At 48.4% G+C, this 18,892-nt stretch overlaps 5 protein-coding genes across 6 annotated transcripts; 3 read left to right on the top strand and 2 right to left on the bottom strand.

The window, feature by feature from the left end:
• Positions 1-563: 563 nt before the first annotated feature.
• LOC128269409 (casein kinase II subunit alpha) lies at positions 564-3,358 on the bottom strand. Its single transcript, XM_053006865.1, has one exon. The coding sequence runs from the start codon at positions 3,182-3,184 to the stop codon at positions 2,156-2,158; it is 1,029 nt and encodes a 342-aa protein (XP_052862825.1). The 5' UTR covers positions 3,185-3,358; the 3' UTR covers positions 564-2,155.
• A 625-nt stretch (positions 3,359-3,983) lies between these two features.
• Positions 3,984-5,992, top strand: LOC128279056 (zinc finger and BTB domain-containing protein 41). Its single transcript, XM_053017777.1, has 3 exons — positions 3,984-5,315; positions 5,389-5,706; positions 5,775-5,992. The coding sequence occupies exons 1-3, from the start codon at positions 3,984-3,986 to the stop codon at positions 5,910-5,912; spliced, it is 1,788 nt and encodes a 595-aa protein (XP_052873737.1). The 3' UTR covers positions 5,913-5,992.
• Positions 5,993-6,137: 145 nt separating this feature from the next.
• On the bottom strand, positions 6,138-10,157 carry LOC128276245 (bone morphogenetic protein receptor type-2). The gene is made up of 6 exons (XM_053014718.1): positions 10,039-10,157; positions 9,745-9,893; positions 9,574-9,667; positions 9,084-9,492; positions 8,869-9,014; positions 6,138-8,789 (listed from the first exon to the last, which is right to left on the bottom strand). Exons 1-6 carry the CDS (start codon positions 10,100-10,102, stop codon positions 6,871-6,873), a joined length of 2,781 nt encoding a protein of 926 aa, XP_052870678.1. The 5' UTR covers positions 10,103-10,157; the 3' UTR covers positions 6,138-6,870.
• A 1,959-nt stretch (positions 10,158-12,116) lies between these two features.
• LOC128267866 (uncharacterized) lies at positions 12,117-13,568 on the top strand. 2 transcript variants are annotated; one of them, XM_053004814.1, is made up of 2 exons: positions 12,117-12,241; positions 12,315-13,568. In XM_053004814.1, exon 2 carries the CDS (start codon positions 12,385-12,387, stop codon positions 13,396-13,398), a length of 1,014 nt encoding a protein of 337 aa, XP_052860774.1. In that variant the 5' UTR covers positions 12,117-12,241; positions 12,315-12,384; the 3' UTR covers positions 13,399-13,568. The 2 variants fall into 2 exon arrangements, with proteins under 2 accessions (XP_052860774.1, XP_052860775.1); XM_053004815.1 differs by having other exon boundaries at positions 12,200-12,241; positions 12,318-13,568.
• Positions 13,569-14,456: 888 nt separating this feature from the next.
• Positions 14,457-17,932, top strand: LOC128278342 (protein prune homolog 2). Its single transcript, XM_053017055.1, has 4 exons — positions 14,457-14,518; positions 14,838-16,463; positions 16,524-16,634; positions 16,695-17,932. Exons 1-4 carry the CDS (start codon positions 14,514-14,516, stop codon positions 16,807-16,809), a joined length of 1,857 nt encoding a protein of 618 aa, XP_052873015.1. The 5' UTR covers positions 14,457-14,513; the 3' UTR covers positions 16,810-17,932.
• Positions 17,933-18,892: the final 960 nt, after the last annotated feature.

Raw genomic sequence — 18,892 nt, 5'->3', positions numbered from 1 at the left:
CGACACATGTTTTACCGAGTATTGTTAGGTAAAATTGGCTTCTTAAGTGTATTATCTGGATACAGATAATAAAAACTATGGAAAAAATCAGTTGTCCAAACAACAGTGTTTATTGTTTTGTACTGTAATTGGGCTACTAGGTGCGGTCCTCATGAGGGCCTTTAACCTTTAAATACAAGCGAATAATTTAACGATCCCATGATCACTAGCAAAAGCTGACAAAAGCTGATACCCATTAGTGAGCGCAAATTGTGAATCGGGCATTCGTTGTGTGAAGATGAATAAATTGCCTCGTTGCCACTGAACTTGGTAGTAGTTTGGCGTTCGCATTCCAATGACGAATACCCGCGTTACTCATCATTCGCGGTGAAGATCTTCTTACACAACACGAATATTCACGCATTAGGCCAGTCTAAAGTGTGTGAGATCAATTTACTCTCTACCAACACACGGAAACCAACACGGTGGGGCACTATGATATCACGGGACGTTTGATTTTCACCGCTAGCTTAGATTGAGGGATTACTAGCTCACCCGAGACACCGAGGAGCGGAAATGCATCTTCGATGATCGGGATCTATATTGTAGGTCGATCGGAAACGGCACAAGTAAAACAATGGAACCCAGTTGATACAGATACAAACCATCGGGATATTGCAGGATTGTAAAGAGGGGATAACTAATGGCGGGGAAGGCCCAAACATAGTCCCTGCCTCGTGCTCCTCTAGCGCAGCGCATACTCGGACTGGTTTTTTGGGGGTATGTTGTGTTTGTTTTTATTAATGGATTTCGTTCTTTAATTACAAAAGACAGAGAAAAAAATGTTATAAACTTAGCTTCCGCAAGGAAAAGAACGTAAAAGGTGAGGCGAGCGCGGAGGAAATAACAGTGCACGCGAATGATATCGGGAGCCGGAAACGCCGGAACTGATGAAGTAATGAACTACTAACGCTGTGTAAATGTCCGCGGGATGGTAATTCTACTAGCTTCTCGGCGGTACAGTATTTTGCACTGTCTCGGAAGAAATAAAACTGCTAAATCCCCTGCCATGGCAAAAGGTAGACGATAACGGTAGTCGCAAAATAGATATCAGAAAAAAATGAAGCCACGCAAACACTACCATAGCCGGAAGCTACGTTACGAGGCGCGCATGAAAACGAATGTAGAAAACAGAACCAAACCGACACCAGGCGACGGTGCCAACTGGCCGTTTTGGGTGGTTTTGCTAGAGGCTAAGGAACGGTAACGGAAACGGTTGTCCTGGCAAATTAAACAAGTTCACTAGCGCACGTTAGTGTGGCCGGCCCTGCGGTTGAAGAGTCTACTAAACCATCCACTATTTCTACAAATAACACTGCTCCATATTTCGTTCAATTTTCTCCCATTTTTATGCTTTTTTTTTGTTGCTCTTTACGCTGTTGGATGTGAAACGTGACGGGGATTCGGGGGGGGTGGTTGAAAAGAAGGATAGAAAAGAGGAACAGGAACAGGAACAGGAAGGTGTTGTTATTGTTATTATTTTGTTCTTCTTCCGTTCTCTCGCGCTCTTTTGCGCGCTCTCCTCGCGGTTTACTAGTCTGATGTTTTCGCTCCTGAATTTGAGACCCTATTCTAATCTAGTCGATTCAAGCCTGGTTATACGTACTTTACGCTCTCCACTGTCGTCCTCCATGTTACCACCGAAAACAACCTTCCACACCAAACACTGCTGCGGCCACTCGTCTCGTTTGCCACCCAAAACGATCAAAAAACAACAAAAAGCAGAGGCACCAATCGAAGCGCTACTTACTCCCCCTGGCTGCTGCTGCTGCGGCGGCGGCCAGCAGTGCTACTGCCGATCATCGGTCCTCCCCCATATGAATTCCTTTCCCCGCGCGTAACGAACGCTCGTCCAGCCCACTCCGTGCGCTGCTCCGCCGATGACGAACCCGAGCATGGTGGCCACCGTTCGACCCACGGGATGTGGCGTGGTGGTGGCGCAGAGACGTGTAACGGTCGGCACAAGACCCCGGAATAGAAGGTAGGACCGAGGGCGGAGGGCAAGGTTCGGGGAGGCGGAACGGAAGCGGAACGGCTCGAACTGCGCACGAGCGTTCGCACGGGAGACGGAGGCTGGCGATGGGTGCTGCAGGTGGCGAAGGTGGTGGCCGCCCCCTTAGTTGTTGCCCTTGGTGGACGAGGTCGCCGGGGGCGGCATCTGGCCGTTGACGATGATGGCGAAGTAGGGATGCTCCATCGCTTCCCGCGCGGTCAGCCGCTCGAAGTGATCGTAGCGCAGCAGCTTGTCGAGGAAGTCCAGCCCCTCCGGCGACACCAGGTGCTGGTTTTCCGAGTGTACGAAGCGCTCCCATCGTTTGCGCGAGTGGCGCGACAGAATGTCGTTGAAGCGCGGGTCCAGCTCAATGTTGTATTTGTCGAGATAGGCGAACAGGTCCTCGGTACCGAGCACCTTCGCGATGCGCACCAGCTGGTCGTAGTTGTCGTGACCGTGGAAGAACGGCTCCTTGCGGAAGATCATCGACGCGAGCATGCACCCGAGGGACCACATGTCGAGCGAGTAGTCGTACATCTGGTAGTCCACCAGCAGTTCCGGCCCCTTGAAGTAGCGGCTCGCCACGCGCACATTGTACTCCTGGCCCGGGTGGTAGAACTCGGCCAGCCCCCAGTCGATCAGGCGCAGCTTGCGGTTCTCGTGATCGATCATGACGTTGTGCGGCTTCACGTCGCGGTGCATGATGCCCATGCTGTGGCAGTAGTCGAGGGCCTTCAGCAGCTCGTACAGATAGTACCGAATGTCGTAGTCGGTAAGCGTTTGGTACAGCTGCTTGAAGTCGGTGTTGTTCACATGCTCGAAGATGAGGGCCGGGGTGCGCGAAACCGGATCCTTCACCACCGCCAGCAGCGTGATGATGTTGGTGCCGCCCCGGAGGTTCTCCAGGATCTTGATCTCGCGTTTGATCTTTTTCTTCTTGACCGGCTTCAGAATTTTCACCACACACTTCTCGCTGCTCGTCATTTTGATCGCCTCGAAAACCTCGCTATACTTGCCCCGGCCGAGCTTCCGCACGAGCTGGTAGTCATCCTGGTTCGCCCAGTCGACGATGTAGTTTTCGTAGTCCCAATATTCACGTGGTTTGTGCGAATTCACATCCGCGTACACCCGGGAACTGCTAGGCAGCGTCATTATGCTGCGGGGCGCCGAGGCGTTGGGCTGGTGGCGTTTTTACTTTGCTGCCGCACTTGCTCGCGTCCGGAATGCCGTGAAATAATGCTGAATCGCGTCCGGAATGCTGCGGCTGCCACTAATGCTGCTACTTTTGCTTTTACTGCTATTGCTGCTGCTCTTTCCTACGGCAACTTTTCTTCGCAACTCTAAAAAAACTCCCAAACGACAGACGTCGCAAACGTAGATGACAGAGGCGTGACAATGGTTCGCGCACGTCTACATTGTATCGTTCGATACTACGGTACCACCGATGAACAGATTGAGAAAAAAATAGTACCAATTATTTTTGCCTGATTATCGGTTATTGTTTTGTTCTATAAACCAATCAGAAACGATGTGTAAGTTTAAGGCTTTTGGTTCCCACTTATACGATGCATTCGGAGGCGAGCTTGTTTGGCCCGCTGTAAGGATGTCAGCTTCTCATTTTCGACAGAAACGATTCAGCTTTGTAGAAAGAAAAGGGTACTAATCAATCGTTTTCCTGATCGCCATAGGTCGGAAGAAATAAATTCATTTAAAAGTAACCCATAATCGCAGCTCGTAGCGAAAACTGACTATTTCGAACGACTGCCAAATTGTAGCGATTTCTGAAAACTATTTCCCCGCCAGAGTTTTCGAAATGGCGGGAATTAACGAAAAAGCTTTCAATCTGTCAACAAGGACAACAACAAAAATAGATCTGCACAGGGTCGGGAGTTCTATACTATACGACGCTTACCCCCCGGATTCGATTGTAATTTTATTAAAAACGAATACCATGACCATCTTCAATCTGGTCACATTTCCAAACGTGTGTCGGGCGTGCTTACAACCCACCCCTTCCGAGGAGATGGTAGCACTCGATCGATCGATCGATCGTGAGGAGTTTCAGGAGAGCATTGGAGCGTTTCTGCAGCAAATTACGTTCACCATTCCACCGGAACTTGATCGTTATCTCCCGACCAGCGTTTGCATCGAGTGCATGGAAGTGATGGAGTTTTTCTTCAAATATCGCCGAAAGATGATGTACCTGCACGAATTCATGGCCGCGCTCGTTGCGGTGAAGCTCGGTGATAAAACCCGCATGGTGGACCTTTTCGAAAGCCGTGTGGAACAGCTAAACATACTTTTAAGCGATCTGGGACTTTGTAATAAGGAAAACGCGTCCGTTGATGACTTGCTTGCAGAGTTCGATCAGTACATGCTGGCTGCGGTACCGGTGGACGATGACTGCTATCAACCAGAAGGAGGAGAGGAGAGCTTAGTGCCTGTTGCAAAAGTGGACAAAATACTCCAGATAGAGATAAACGAAAAAGGTTTCCACAGAACTACATCGCAAACGGAGGAGGATAGTGATACTTTGGTGCTAGGGGAAGAATATGAAGACGAGGAGAATGAACCATCCGATGCGGCTTGCAGTGAATCACAACTTTCGGACGAACAGGATCAAGTCGATCATTTTAGGCGGAATCGCTCAAAACGTACAAGAACTTCGCTTCAAGCTGATCGTCTTCACTGTGACAAGTGTTCCTATAAAACCAGGTTCACGGTGGCCTTCCAACTGCACTGCGAGAAGCACAAAAGAAACGAGAGTAACCCAAGCGGCGGATACGAGTGTCCGTTTCCGTACTGTTTGCAGTGGTTTAGAACGATGCTTCAGTTCGCGCAACACAAGAAAAAGAACAATCACAACCTGTTCGTTTGTGAATTTTGTGGCGTTCAACTGACGCGGCGCGCCACCTATGACGTTCATCTGGAACGACATTCCGGTATGACACAGTTGACGTGCAGATACTGTTCTTCCTCGTTTCACACTCAGACGGAACGCAATAACCACGAGCGGTCTATTCACCTGAACCTGGATCGCGAGCAGTGCGATCAGTGCGCCGCCTGCTTTAGTAGCAAAAAGTTACTGCAGCAACATCTCTTTTCACACGGATCCGAGCGGAAGTACCAGTGCGATCAATGTGAGCGCGCTTTTAAGACGGCCAATCATCGCTACAGACACGTGAAAATGGTGCACGAAGGTACACGGCTCAGCTGCGAGTACTGTGGGAAACAGTACGGTCGCAAGGATAGGATGCGTTTGCACATTGAGAAAAAACATATGGTAAGGAGTATGGTCTGGCATGGTCCCACCAGGCTGCTGTTTCTAAATTTTCCTAATGTCCCGTTCCATGCAGATACAAACGTATTTCGTGTGCGACATTTGCGTACGATCGTTTGAGACGGACGAGGCACTACAGGAACACCGGGAATATCACGCCAATCCGAAGCACCTCGAGTGCGGGGTATGCTTGGTCGCTTTTGTTTCCCCGGAGGAGTACGACAACCACGTGTGCATCACCTACCAGGACAATTATGAGTGCTGTGGGCGTACATTTCAGCATCACCGACTTTTTAACACACACATGGAAAGGGTACATGGCGTCAAGGTGAACGCTAGGGTGAAACCGAAGCCAAACCTACTAACCGGTCAGGAGCGGGCCATTCGAATTGCGGTCAGTAGTTGAAACCAACGCAATCTATTCCCATCATCCGTGTGTAATAGAAGTTTACCTCTTTCTAGAATAAAAAATCACTTCCTAGCTGCACGATGTGTGGCCACGTTGATCGAACGGAGGCCGAGAAGAAGCAACACATTTGTTACGTTGAGGAATACTGCACTCCAGAGATGTCCAGAGAATTTTCTCCGGACCATCGATGAACAACTTCTCACACAACAACTATTTCAATAGCTAAATTTTAATAGGTCCTTACAATAAAAATTGTATAGAATAATGTGCAAACAAAGCAAAGCAGTAAAGGTAAACAATTTACCGTCTTTGCTATGGTCACTTGATCATAAAATAGGAAATTTGTAAACGGTTTCGGATGTGCTCAGAAAGAAATGGTACGAGTGGCCCAATCAAACGATGATAAAAGTGCTGTATACTATATTATGCAAGTCTAATAATACTTTTCGCTAAACTTTACCAGCTTATATCTATAGATCTGCCAATGGTTTGTTTTGGTTAATTTCGTCATTACTTTTGGTTTGGTTTTTAAAGAAAAAGCCAGAATCTTCTTCGCCACCCCCAGCTGGCGGACACCAGCAGTGGTCGCTCGCAATACTGACCCCGTCCGTCCGTAAGGGAAGGAGAGTCTTCGATCGTGTGTTACCGAACGGTTTTGCATTACAGTTGTGCTAAGGCGGCACACATGGCGCTGTGTTGCAGTAGTTACAATTGAGAAAAGTGGGAGGATAATTCCTAAACACCCTCCTCACGCCTAAATAGAGACACTTAGTAAACACTTGCCTAAGATAGGATCGCTTTGCATCCTATATATCCTGTTTTTATCGGCATCTAAATTTTTGCGTACCATTCCTTGTACCTTTGCATCCACGTTCGTTGCATTTCAAGCTTATCTCTTGCCGTGCGTAGAGTAGGGTTGCCCCATTCAGACTAGTTTTTAGCAATCGTTTTGTCGATTTCTCGTGTGATGCTTTCGTTTTCCTTGTTTTGGTTATCCATCACACCTCACGATCGTGGAATAAATAGCAAATAAGATTTCTCTCTGAGAATTATAGTTTTTTTTTTCGTGCGGACACTGTGTCCTCACTCCCTAACCGGGGGTGATACTACAGCTACGGCTTACAGCTCGAGTAGTAGCACCTCCTCGTGCTATACGGAATTCGAGAGCCGGCTTCCCGGTCCCACTGTCATCATACGGTCGTCATACAACGACAGTGTTTTAGATGCACGGATTTTCCGCACCGACGGTGGCACATCGCCGGGTGTTTTAACGCGTTGACTTGGATTACGCAGCCGCTCGATGCTTCCTTTCGGTGCGAACACCTCGTGAAACACTTCAAGTGAGCGTTGGCGCTTTAATGCACGCGAATCTTCGCTTGACTCGGCAGCGGCGACGTTGGCTGCCAACAGTCGTGCTCCGTGCCGGTCCGTTGTTGCGGTGTTGTGCATCGCATTCGCCGATTTGCTCACAACAAGCCGCAGCTTCTGCTCCGTGAGACTGTCACCCAGCGCAACACCGGCCTCTCCTCCATCACCCGCAACAAGCATCGTCGTCAACAGTGAATGATCGGCAAACTCGGCCCCCGAGAGTAACTTAGCGTACTGTCCGTCAACGGTTGTGGCATCGTGCACCAAAAGGTTGCTTTCGTACCGACCGCTGCCACCGAGATCGAGGTTGTTTGGGCGTCGCTTTAAGCTTCCGAACTCGTCCTCCGCCGGCATAACCCGTGAGTCGAACTGCTGTTGTACGGAAATGGAGCCCTCGGTGGCTTCGACTACTACCACCAAGTTTGAACGATCGTCGCTAGAATCGTCGCGCCCATGCGTCTCGTACGCTAGCTGCTGGTGTAGGGCGGGTTTGTGGAATGTTTTCTGCAGCATCACCTTCACGGTGTTTAACCCGAGATTGCGCTTCGTCGGGTCAGATGTAATGTGCAAGTCTTTTTTATGTTTGTGCTCCTTCTGATCGTCATCTTCATCCGAGTTTGGATTACCGGCAGACCTACGGCTGCTGGTGCTGCTGGTGCTACTGGTGCTGTGGCTACTATTGCCGTTGATGAGCTTACCGTACGAACCGGTCGTATCATCCCGATAGCCACCAACCGCCACCAATGGCGGCAGGATTTGTTGATTCGGTGGCGTTAGGAAGGTGGTTGTTCCATCGGGACTGTACCGTTGCAGCTGTTGACCCATTCCTCCCGTTCCGCCGGTGTTTTCTTGTAGATGCTGATGGTAGAGGACATTCTTCACCCCTGTGCCCGGCGGTGGAATGATAGCATCATCGTCGTAGTGCTCCTTCACCAATACTTGTGCTTTCGGGTTAAGCTGGGCTACCTCTTGCAGACGCTCCTGAACGCACATCGCCGTCAGACGGGCCTCGGCATCGTGGTCCCAGCAATCTTCGCACGTGTCGCGCACAATTCGTGCAGCAATGCTGGTCTCGAAGTGTGGCGCAAACGATGGGCGTGCTTTGTTGCGTGACACCAGCACCTGCATTTGCTCGAACGTCGGGTGAGCCCCAACGTATTCTTCGTACGGCGCCCGGTACTCTGGAACGGGCGTCCCGGGGAGATAGAAATCTTCGCAGCGTGCCGCCAATTCCCACAGTACCAGAGCCAGTGTGTACACGTCTATTTGTTTCAGCGCCGATTCACAGTCGCGCAGATTGACGGCACCTTCGAGCACTTCCGGCGCCATATAGCGTACCGTACCGACCTCATTGATGCTCTTCGTTTCGGCCAATGTTATTTCACCGCGGTACTCGTACCGCGCGCCGTACGTTTTCAGCGCGAACCCTAGATCGCCGATGCAACACGTGAGGTCCGCCTTGACGAGAATGTTGCGTGTGTTGAGATCACGGTGGCAAATGCACGGCTTCGTCAGGTGGCCTTTTCGAATTTCCGTGTGGAGGTGAGCCAACCCGTTTGCGATCGATTTGCCCATACGGCAGAACGTACCGAACGGCACCCGATTGTCAACTAGCCAGTCCTGTAGGCAGCCAAGGGGTGCCAGTGAAAGAACCAACAGAAACTCCACGCGATCATCCATCGTGCGTCGCTCGTCGGAACCTTTGAGGGTCGAATCGGTTCGTTAAAATACGATATTCATTGCGTCTAATGGCGGAACCTTATTTCGCGATTGACTTACCAAAGTACGTGAGTAGCGAGGGAGATTCCATCAGGGCCACCGTGTAGATGTCACGCTCGTTGAGAAAGTATTGCCGGTGTTGGCCGGCAAAAATCTTAACCGCAACCGGCTGCTCATTTACGATCCCCTTCCAGACGGTGCCGTATCTAGAGTCAAGACAGGACATGTTAGGTTTCATGCACTGTCCTTTCACAGGCACAGGTGCGCTCACTCACTTGCCCTGACCGATCATCGACACCAGCTTGAGATTGTCGACGTTGTAGAGATTCGCGCTGTAACCCGGGCCCGACGGGGCCATTTGCTCGAGCTCGGCAATACCCTTCTTCGGTCGCTGACGGCACCGGAAGATACCCACGCTGCCCAGCAGGAAGATGGCGACGAGGGCGAAGCAAATGTACACTGTCGGTGCCATCCAAATGGAAGATTCCGGTGCGTACGGGCTGATGCCACCCGGATCGACCTCCCGTAGGCCGCCCAGTGTTGTTGGTGGTGGCGCGTAGCTAAAGTTTCCATTACAGATGTCTCCACTGCAGCAACAGAAGAACAGTTTGTTCTGTGTTTCCATCGTACTAATGCATTCGGTGTCGCTGCACGATTCGTGGTTGTCCGACGATCCCCAACATCCTGGAGTAGAAAAGAGTGGTTAGTAACCAACTAAACAGAATCAAGTAATTTGTGGCGCAAAATTAACGAAACCATTTGTACCTTGGGCGACCACGCGAGTTACGTTCTTCGTCTCATCGAATGTCCACAGTGAGTAGCAGTACGGCGCGTTGCGCGAGCAGGCCACCTCCGTCGACTATGAAAGATATCGGAGAGCAAGGGGTCAACATTACAGTTGTGCCCAACGGCAGGGTATAGACAAATTTAACTCACAACGTCCTTATCGAACACTGGTTCATCCGATGCTTCCGGCTGATCATCGTAGCTCTCGTCGTAATCGTCCGATATTTCCTGTCCATTCTGTTGCGTATTGGTTGTAGAAGTTGTTCCGTACTGATAGCAACGGTTCTTCAACGGTGTAGCTACATCAAACAATGTGAGGAGAAAATTTAAAACGTGTTTCCATTGTTGCTAGTTTCATGGTTCGAAAGCCCGAGAAATTGCTTATTAACTGAAGCTGCTTTTTCTGATTTGGCCTACTGAAAATATGCTTCCCAAGAATCATACCTTGTCCTGTTGCGAATAGTGAAACCGACATCAGTACTAGGCCCAGGCTGATTAGCTTTCCCATCGATGTTTGGTGAACTCGGCCACGGATAACTATAGCCCTTTTCACTTCGTCGGAAGGCACTGCGCAACTTTTAACGTTGATTTTTAAACTCATTATGTTTTTCCCCGTCGAATACTGACTTATCTGGCGACTAGTATTTTTTGTGAGTATTAATAAATTTATCCTTTTGTGGAGTACTTTGCCTAACCGTTCGATTGAAGGTTGCAGGTTCGGGGCAGCTTAATCGGCCTGACGGCTCCCACCGATGTAGCCATCCATTGTGCCTTTAAGCGAATCGCCCAAACGATCTGTAAAATTGGATACGAAAGAATGTTCAGAAATCGAGCACAGCCTGGTTACAAATGGTTGTATCTAAAATAAGCCATATTTGCAACTAACAAAAAAACATTTCTACGGAAACCGTTGGGCAAGATGCCAACAAAATTGGAGAAAGGCCAAGTAGCACAATGCTCAGGAGGACAATGAGTGAGCGACGCATTAAAACTTATTCGCCATAAAATGGAGTAACCTAGTCTTATATGACTAACGTATAAAATTTACTAGGCAAATGTGTTTTTTAATATAGTCATAGGCTTCAAATTGAATTAAGCAAATTGAAAACCTCGATAAAACATAGCACACGAAGGGCGCTTTTACATTATGTTGGAAAAATGCAATATTTCGTTTGGCATTAACTACAAATCCAGCTGTTCTAGTATCCCGCCTAGTACGGGGTGCGTCTTATCACTGGTTTTAAGTGCCACCGTCTGAGGATGGTGTTCGAAAATCTCCAGCATAGACACGGACGGCGCCCACTACTGTTATCAGTCGCAGTAGACATTTTTTGTCTGGTACACAGATATTATCTCACCAATAACATGGGCCCCCGCGCCACGGGCAAGGTGGTCGCGATCCTCACGTGAATCAAAGTAACATCCGACATTAGCACGCGTTTTTCGGGTTTGCTTCTTCTGCGTACAGTTTCTATGTTTACCATCTGTATCTGGTACAGCAAACGCTGCGAGAGGTTCCGTTTTCCTAATGAAATGAAACAAATAAATTGCTAAATTGCCAAGAAATGAAAGAGAGGGAAAGAGTGTGTCCCTTTCGTTTCCTCTCAGGGAACAATATCAAAACATCGTCATCGCTTCGTTTGAATGTTTTCGCAGCGTACACTTAAGCGCGCGCGTATGAATGGCCAGGCCGTGCGGCGAGACTTTTGTGTTCGGTGAATTTAGCAGCAACATGGCCCAAACAGGCGATATGCGCCTCTTCCCTGAGCACACCGGTCTGGGCCAATTTTGGTATATGCTAAACTATTTCCATTCGCTGTTATCACTGCACCGCAGTTCCACTGCTTGAACACACTCGAGACGGGGCACCGCCACACCTCCACTGCGCCCGTTGCCATACGCACTCACTCTGCATCATCCTTACGGTTCCTCAAGGATATTGATTTTTCCACCGTGCAAGAACGCAACCGAAGACAGAGGCGTTGTCCTGTGGGGCAGTGGTGTTTTGCTGCCACAGAACGAATATTGTTCTCTTACCAGGCGTGTGCGTGTGTTGCACTCGTTGCACAACGCAATACGCGAATATCGTGATAAGGGAGCGATTTTCCCTTCCGATTCCGGCCTGCGGTTTGTTTTTTGGGTGCTAGAGAAAATTTCTTTCTGGGTTACAATCGGCAACACTCCACTTCCGACTAGCAGCAGTGCAAAGCAATCGAATACCGAACTACCGGACTGGTTCGGTTCTCGGTGCGTACCGTCACGGGTTGACACTTGCGCGGTGGCGCCTATGTTGTTGCTTGGCGTGCGCTGCAGAGAGAAAAGAAGCCAGGGCGAAAGCAGGATGGCACTACTTACGTTCGCGACTGATATCTGTTTATTCCGGTGCAAATGTTTCTTCATGAACAAACATTTTATTGCAGAGCCTCAGAAATATGAAATATTGTTTGTTGAAACAAAACCAATGCAAAACTGGCTCTCATTATAGTGCAAACGGCGATTTGAAATTCACCGTCAGAGGCCGGTGGCGCCGGTTCGTTTGGCAACACTGGCGTTCGTGTGTTTTTGTACGAAGCAATTCATTTGAATGAAAATCTTGCACGAGTTAAGTACGTCAAGTCAAGTGGAGAACATTTTATTATTTGTGCTGGTGCGTGATTTACCCGTAGAAAACAGTGCTTCACTTGAACTATTATCTAACTTTTGACCTTTTCACGTTTCAGTAGCACCAGCATGTAGCTCGGAGCCGATGGTCGATTCGATAGTGAAATTACGCGGTATGTACTGAGAAGCATGCAGCCGATCCACGCGGCCGGATTTCGCCCCAGCGAGTCACCGTATACTCCGAACCTTTGGAGTGGGCCGTTCAGCCTTCCGCAAGCTACCAATCATGATGTCCCGCCACTACCACAGACCCGAACACTGCCGCCTTTGGAGCCATCTCCAATGGCAGACTATTTGCACCCAAGCTCTGCATTCGCCGAACCTTCAGCCACACCAATCGCGTCCCCAGCGATGCAGTTTGCCCCATTCGAAGAACCTTTGGAGCAGAGTTTTCCTTTAAACATTCCTACATCGGCTTCTAGTTTTTCCGATCTAAGCTGCTTCTCAGAACCAGCCGCCAATGGGTTGGAGCAATCTACGTCGATGGTTCCCGCGCTACAGAGAAACCATGAAGTGGTTCCAAATACCGGAATGGCAGAGGAGGTGGTGGTAAAAGATGGTCAGGTTTACCACATACGTTTCATCGATGAACCAGCCGATGTGCCAACTTCCACTTCAGCGGTGCTTGCCACGGGTCCGTTGCCATCATCGTCCGCCGACTGTTGCCAAGAGCCTTCAGTGAGCGACGATCAGTTTCTGGGAACCTCGGAGTATATTCCCAACGGTGAACCGCCATCGTTGTCGCGCGATTGGATCAACTACGATGAGCTACCCTTGCTGAAACCGGCGCAGGCCGCAGTGTCAAGCGCAACCCACTCGGGCAAGAAACCGGACTCTCCCGCTGTGCCATACGATTGCGAGCTGTGCCGCATTTTGCTGATCTCAGCAGAAACGATCGAGCGGCACAAGAGCGCCAGTGTACCAGTATCGCGTCAGCAATCGTTCAATCGAACAACAGCCCCTCAATCGGCCAGCGTCGATGTTTGTAGTGATTTTAGCAACTACTGTGTGGAGTGTGCCGAATTTTTTTCTTCGGCCGATCGGTTGGATGAACATATGGAAGCAAAACATCGATTGATTGGGGATTCGTGCCATGGGCCGTCGATGTGTGGTGACGAAACCTATGCCAACCATGTGACGTAGTAAGTAAGCCTTCGTTTGTATGATAACGGGATGCAAGGGATAAGCAAAAGAAAGTGTTGGAATGTTGTTGAGCGTGAACTGTTGAGAATATTGGTTATTATTTCTTGAAAACTGTAATGTAAATACTCTGATGAATACGAAAAAGCTCACTTCTCATGCGGCATTAACAGTAACACATGAAGCAAATCGATAGATGACTAATAAATAGTTTTTATTATGTTTTGTAATTCTTCTATCTATTGGTTTTGGGTTTCGGTAATCAATTTATGTTTATTCAATTTCAACGAATTATTTAGCGAAGAACGAGTTACGTGTTAGATGTTACGTGAGTAAGCAATACGAATTGTGCGCATGAGAATTGCAACGTAAACATTCCCACGAAGAAGCATAAACATTCTAAACTTGCTGGCGCTTCGAAATGAATCATAACGGAATGAAAGGATTTAAATCCCGTTTTGAGAGAGGAAGCCTAATGTGCGACTCACCGTGTGTAAATCGGCGCATTTCTTTTATAACATTCAATTATGTGCGATAACTAATTATATGCAAGGATTCGGCGCGCAAAAGTCGTACCTCGTTCGTCCGAATTTTCAAAACTGCTTTCTTTGAAAAGTAGTCCGCTGGCAGCACTGCGGTGAAAAAGGGAGTTTGTTTTGCTGTCAGCTTTCTTGGAAAACTTCAGACATTCTGGAACGGGGTGAAGATGTGCGGGCGAGAGCTGCTGCTGCAGTAGGCAATTGATTTCAGTGCAAACAACTCACGGGCAAACCTTCTAATAGATAGTAACAGTGATAGGTGATTACACTCCAAACCAACAAACGATCAGTGAAGATGTTTTATCGATGCATTCGTGTAGAGAACGGTTTTGTTATGTGCTTCATTGTGCCAGTGTTTTCCCTTCGCGAAACCCACGAAAAGCTGCACTAGTCGGTAGTATCGGTAGTATGAAGAAAACATAAGTAAACAAAGCATTCCGGGCGTAGTAAAACGTAATCACGAGCGTGCGTCATAATTGACTCCTGTCTTAAACTTCGGTGCTGAAGCCCCCTAAACCAAAGGCTCAATCGTTTAGGGGTATTTTTTTTAAATAAACCAGTCACTATTTTGACTTGTAAATGAGGTGAGTATTGCAAGTGTATTGGCTGTCAGCAAAGCAAATCCTTTTCCATTGCAATCAGCATCCTTCGCTATACCGTTTCGTTAATTGTTATTCGTTCCCATTTCAATACGAAGCAAAGCAGTCGAGAAAATTATGATTGCTGTGATCGATTTCTTGCTAATCGGGTTTCTTTGCGTCACTTACTGCCCTTATTTGCTTATTCGTTAGAACGGGTTCTTGGTGTACGCTCGAAGCAAATGGTTATTTGGTTTGAGAAATAGTTTCCTCGTACGTGTTTTGGTGCTAATCCAAAGTTTTTGTTCTGGGCCGCTTGTTACAGTCAGTGCTTGGAGGACAGTCCTCTGTCGGACAATAGAATGGATATATCTGAGAACACCACCTCGCATGAATCACCACCGGTCGACGATGACTTCTCCCCAGACAACGAGGACGATGCGGATGCGGACGTGCGCCACTGTAATGATGATGCCAGCGACGAACGGGTACTGTTTATGAGCGAAACGGACATGGCGCCGAAGCCTGGCATAGCATCGCACAGTAGCATCACTGAGATGGATTCTCGTCTCGGTGCTACCACTACTACGACACCCGGATCGATCGAAATTCGCCAACTGCCGACCAACAGTCTCGCCATTACGACGACGGGGGACGGAGATGTCGGCAGCCGAGGGCCGTCGCCATCGCGCATCGTTACTTCCTCGTCCGGTCTGACGCCGGTGTCCAGCCACCCGTTAATGATGTCACCGACGGGCAGCGAGTCGGATGTGTCGGACATCGTCGGGCAGCATCAGCGGCGTTTCGAAAATGAGGGCAATGGCGCGAATCGCAACTACTACCACTATCCGGATGTGGTGCCGGTGAGTGAGCAACCCCTGCGCCTATCGGGCCCCTACTCCGGCCGTAAGCATGTGGAGAAAAGGAACAGCACCATCGCGGATGAGGTTTCATCCGCTGTGGTGACGCCTTCAAGACTGAAATCTTCGTCGGTGAAATCATCCGTCAAGGCTAGCAAGCGAGCGCATGGCAATTCAGTGGTGGCCACATCAACGCTGGATGTTATAAACAATGCGATGCACAGTAGCAGCGTGCAGAAGGGCGAGAAGGAGCGACACTCAACGTCCAACCGCACGTCACCATCGACCCGTGCTGCCTCAGTGCGTCGGCACGAGGAGGACAACGGTTCGGACTTTTTCAGCAGTGACTCGGAACAGGAGGATGCTTCGCTATTTCAAGCTGCCGTGACACCGACCTTTCAATCCGTCGCACTGTTACCGTCCCCACCCGGTCAACCAATGTCTCCTACGGCTGGCCCGAAATCCATTTCTCCCCGCTTGCATCAACGGCGCAAGGTGCCGCTCCCGAGCGATCTGCTGGTGGACGATGCGAGTTCGATCGAGGACACGCTTTCGAACCAGAGCGTTGATGAGCTGCAGCAAAATCTCGTATCGCTCAGTCCCTCGTCGTCGATACTGGATGATAATGGGTTCAACGTGGATATTGATGAAGATTTCCTTGACCTTCCGGGCACACCCAAAGCCGTCCACCGTGGAGATGGTGCTGAAGGTTGCAGAGCCCCCGGTAGCAGCTCGCCTGCCGCACTGCCCCAGTACACGGCTCGCGATGAGGCACGTGACATACGCAACTGGCAGAAGATCACGCTGCCCGACGGGAAGACGCGCGAGATCGATATGAAGGTGATCGAACCGTACAAGTGTGTGCTGTCACACGGCGGCTATCTGCAGGCTGGCGGTCACAATGCGATCGTGGTGTTCAGTGCTTGCCATCTTCCCGATCGGTCCCGGGCCGATTACCACTACGTGATGAACAACCTGTTTCTGTACGTCGTGAAAACGCTCGAACAGCTGGTGACGGAGGACTACGTGTTGATATACCTGCACGGCGGATCCAGCCGTGGAAACGTTCCGCCCTTTCCGTGGTTGAAAAAGTACGATTATCCAAAAGAAGTACGAAAGCCAATCGTTAACGGAACTCTTTTCTCTTGCAGGTGTTATCAGTTGCTCGATCGTCGGTTGAGGAAAAGCCTACGGAACTTGTACATGGTGCATCCTACTTTTTGGCTCAAGTCAGTGGTCTGGATGGCAAGACCGTTCATAAGGTAAGCGTGGGTTCGGTTTTTCGAAGGTGCGTAGATAACAAACGTTCGGTGCTCTTACAGTTCGAAGTTTTGGCGTAAGCTGGTGTATGTGACATCATTGGAGAGCCTTTATCATCTCGTTCCGGTGGAGAAGGCGGCAGTACCCGACAAGGTGAAACTATACGACTCTCGGTAAGGGAAATCGACACATCGACGAGGGGTTGCTGCTTTTCGGTAAACGATTATCCTTCCTATGGTTGACTAAACATTGACGTAGATTCTTCCATTACAAGAAGTTACTTTAAAATTTTGCCACTGTTCTAGTTTCTGCCATTCCGCTTTTGCTTAAGTGTGAAACAAAACTCCACATAAGATGCAGATTGCTTTTATCAATCAATAGGCCATTTCAATTGGTTTCATCATCGCAAGTATAATACTGGATTGCGCCACTTACTTTCTATACACTGCTGGTGCATTTCGATTAGTTGGAATCCTGTTTTAATATTAATTGCACTCGTTTTAGTGAACAAATAGTGAAATAGACGAATAATATCTGAAGAATATACATCATCATTAAACCGCTTTTGGCAACGTCTGTCTGGAACGAGTTAGATTGTAGTGGTAGTTGAAACAAATCGAATGATAATAATTGATTTCTTTGTAAGAATCCAATCCAAAGCAATGCGTAAACAATAAAATGCTATGATGAGGCGACCTCATGAAATTGTTATCTATAAATATTATAATCGCGGCATCGCAATTCGATACATAGTCTAACGGTTGATGCAAAATGATACGGTATTTTTCTTAGTTTTAGCGCAGTCGTGAAGGGATCGATGGCATTTTCTACAAGAAGGTTCAATAGTCGCAAGGTGTTGTAATGTTTCTGATGTAAAAGCAGCACATCAGTGCCGCTGTTTAATCGAACGATCGACAGTGGCAAAGATAGAGAAGAACAGTAATGAACAGTAACCAGTAATAGAATACAGTGTCGAGTATACAAGTACGCATTTTGTAAGATACATTGGTCCATAAACAAAAATCTCCGTTGATTAGTGCGGTGTTGAGAATATCGTCAGTAGAGCGGTCAAATCGAATGAATGTAGTACAAACACACACACACATACTCTAAGAAAAACGGCTTGTATCAGAATACCGACTCCATTATGATGATCGGAAGGAACATTAAGCTCTCGTATAACACGCGAATTTTTCCTAAGTAATGTGATTACAAACCCATCTGCTGGCAAAATGGACAAAAGACAGAGACTATACATTCTAAATATTCAGTGTATGCGTGAGTAGCAAAGGAAACATGTGGAATCTAATCTGTAATAGCGAATTCTATGTACGATCTCAACGGGAGCAAGACTATGTAACGAAACGAGAAAATATAACTCAGTCATGTTAGTGTCTACAAACTCGGTTGGTAGTCTTTGTGTATCGATATCTTATATCAGGCGTACAAATAGAAAACCGCCGTTTCTTCTCATGATTTGAGGCTTTATTGTAAAAAACTCCTTACAAACTCATTCTTCAAAGTAATTGCCATTGTTAGCCACAACTTTTTCCCACAATTTGAGCAGCTTTTTAATTCCTCGTCGGAAAAATTTTTCATCTTTCGACGCGATCCGATTTTTCATGTCCTTGAAAGAACGGAAGCGCTGCTCGGCCAGGTCATGCGTCATCAATCGGAATAAATAGTAGTCTGACGGGCTGCTATTTTAATGTTTCCAGGTATGTTTTCACGACTTTGGAAACATGTGGTTGAGCGTTGTCGTGAAGAAGGATAACTTTGTCGTGTCTTTCTGAATATTGAAGCCTTCAACGCTCGACTCAGCCGCATTAGTTGTGTTGCTTCGGATACCTCCAGCAAACAGACCCCGCCAAGGAAGGGCCTCCTAGCTCGCTAGTGGTGCCGGCGACACAAAGGGAGGATCTCTGCCCGGGCAAGTGGTCTCGAGTTCCGACTCTCTGTTACCTCTTTGGTTAGTTTGCTTCACACTAGTGGAAGCCTATCCCAAGGAGGGGAGAGCGGTACTGTCGGCCTTTCGGATGGTGGACAGAGAACCCAGGTTGAGGACCAACAGTTTCTAGCTTATGAGCGGACCAAGTAAAACACCAAGACCGTGCGCTTCTAGTCACAAATTGATACTAACTTTATTCTTACAATCAGGTGGGTTATATACAGATTTTGTGCGTATAAAATGAGGGCACTCGGCCACAATGTTCTCGCGTCGGACGCTTCCGCGGTGGTGTTGCGCTTTCGCTTAGTCGTA

The sequence above is a fragment of the Anopheles cruzii genome, chromosome 2 (assembly GCF_943734635.1).
Source record: "Anopheles cruzii chromosome 2, idAnoCruzAS_RS32_06, whole genome shotgun sequence".
Taxonomy (NCBI): Eukaryota; Metazoa; Arthropoda; class Insecta; order Diptera; family Culicidae; genus Anopheles; species Anopheles cruzii.
This window is presented reverse-complemented; position numbering and strand designations above follow the sequence as displayed.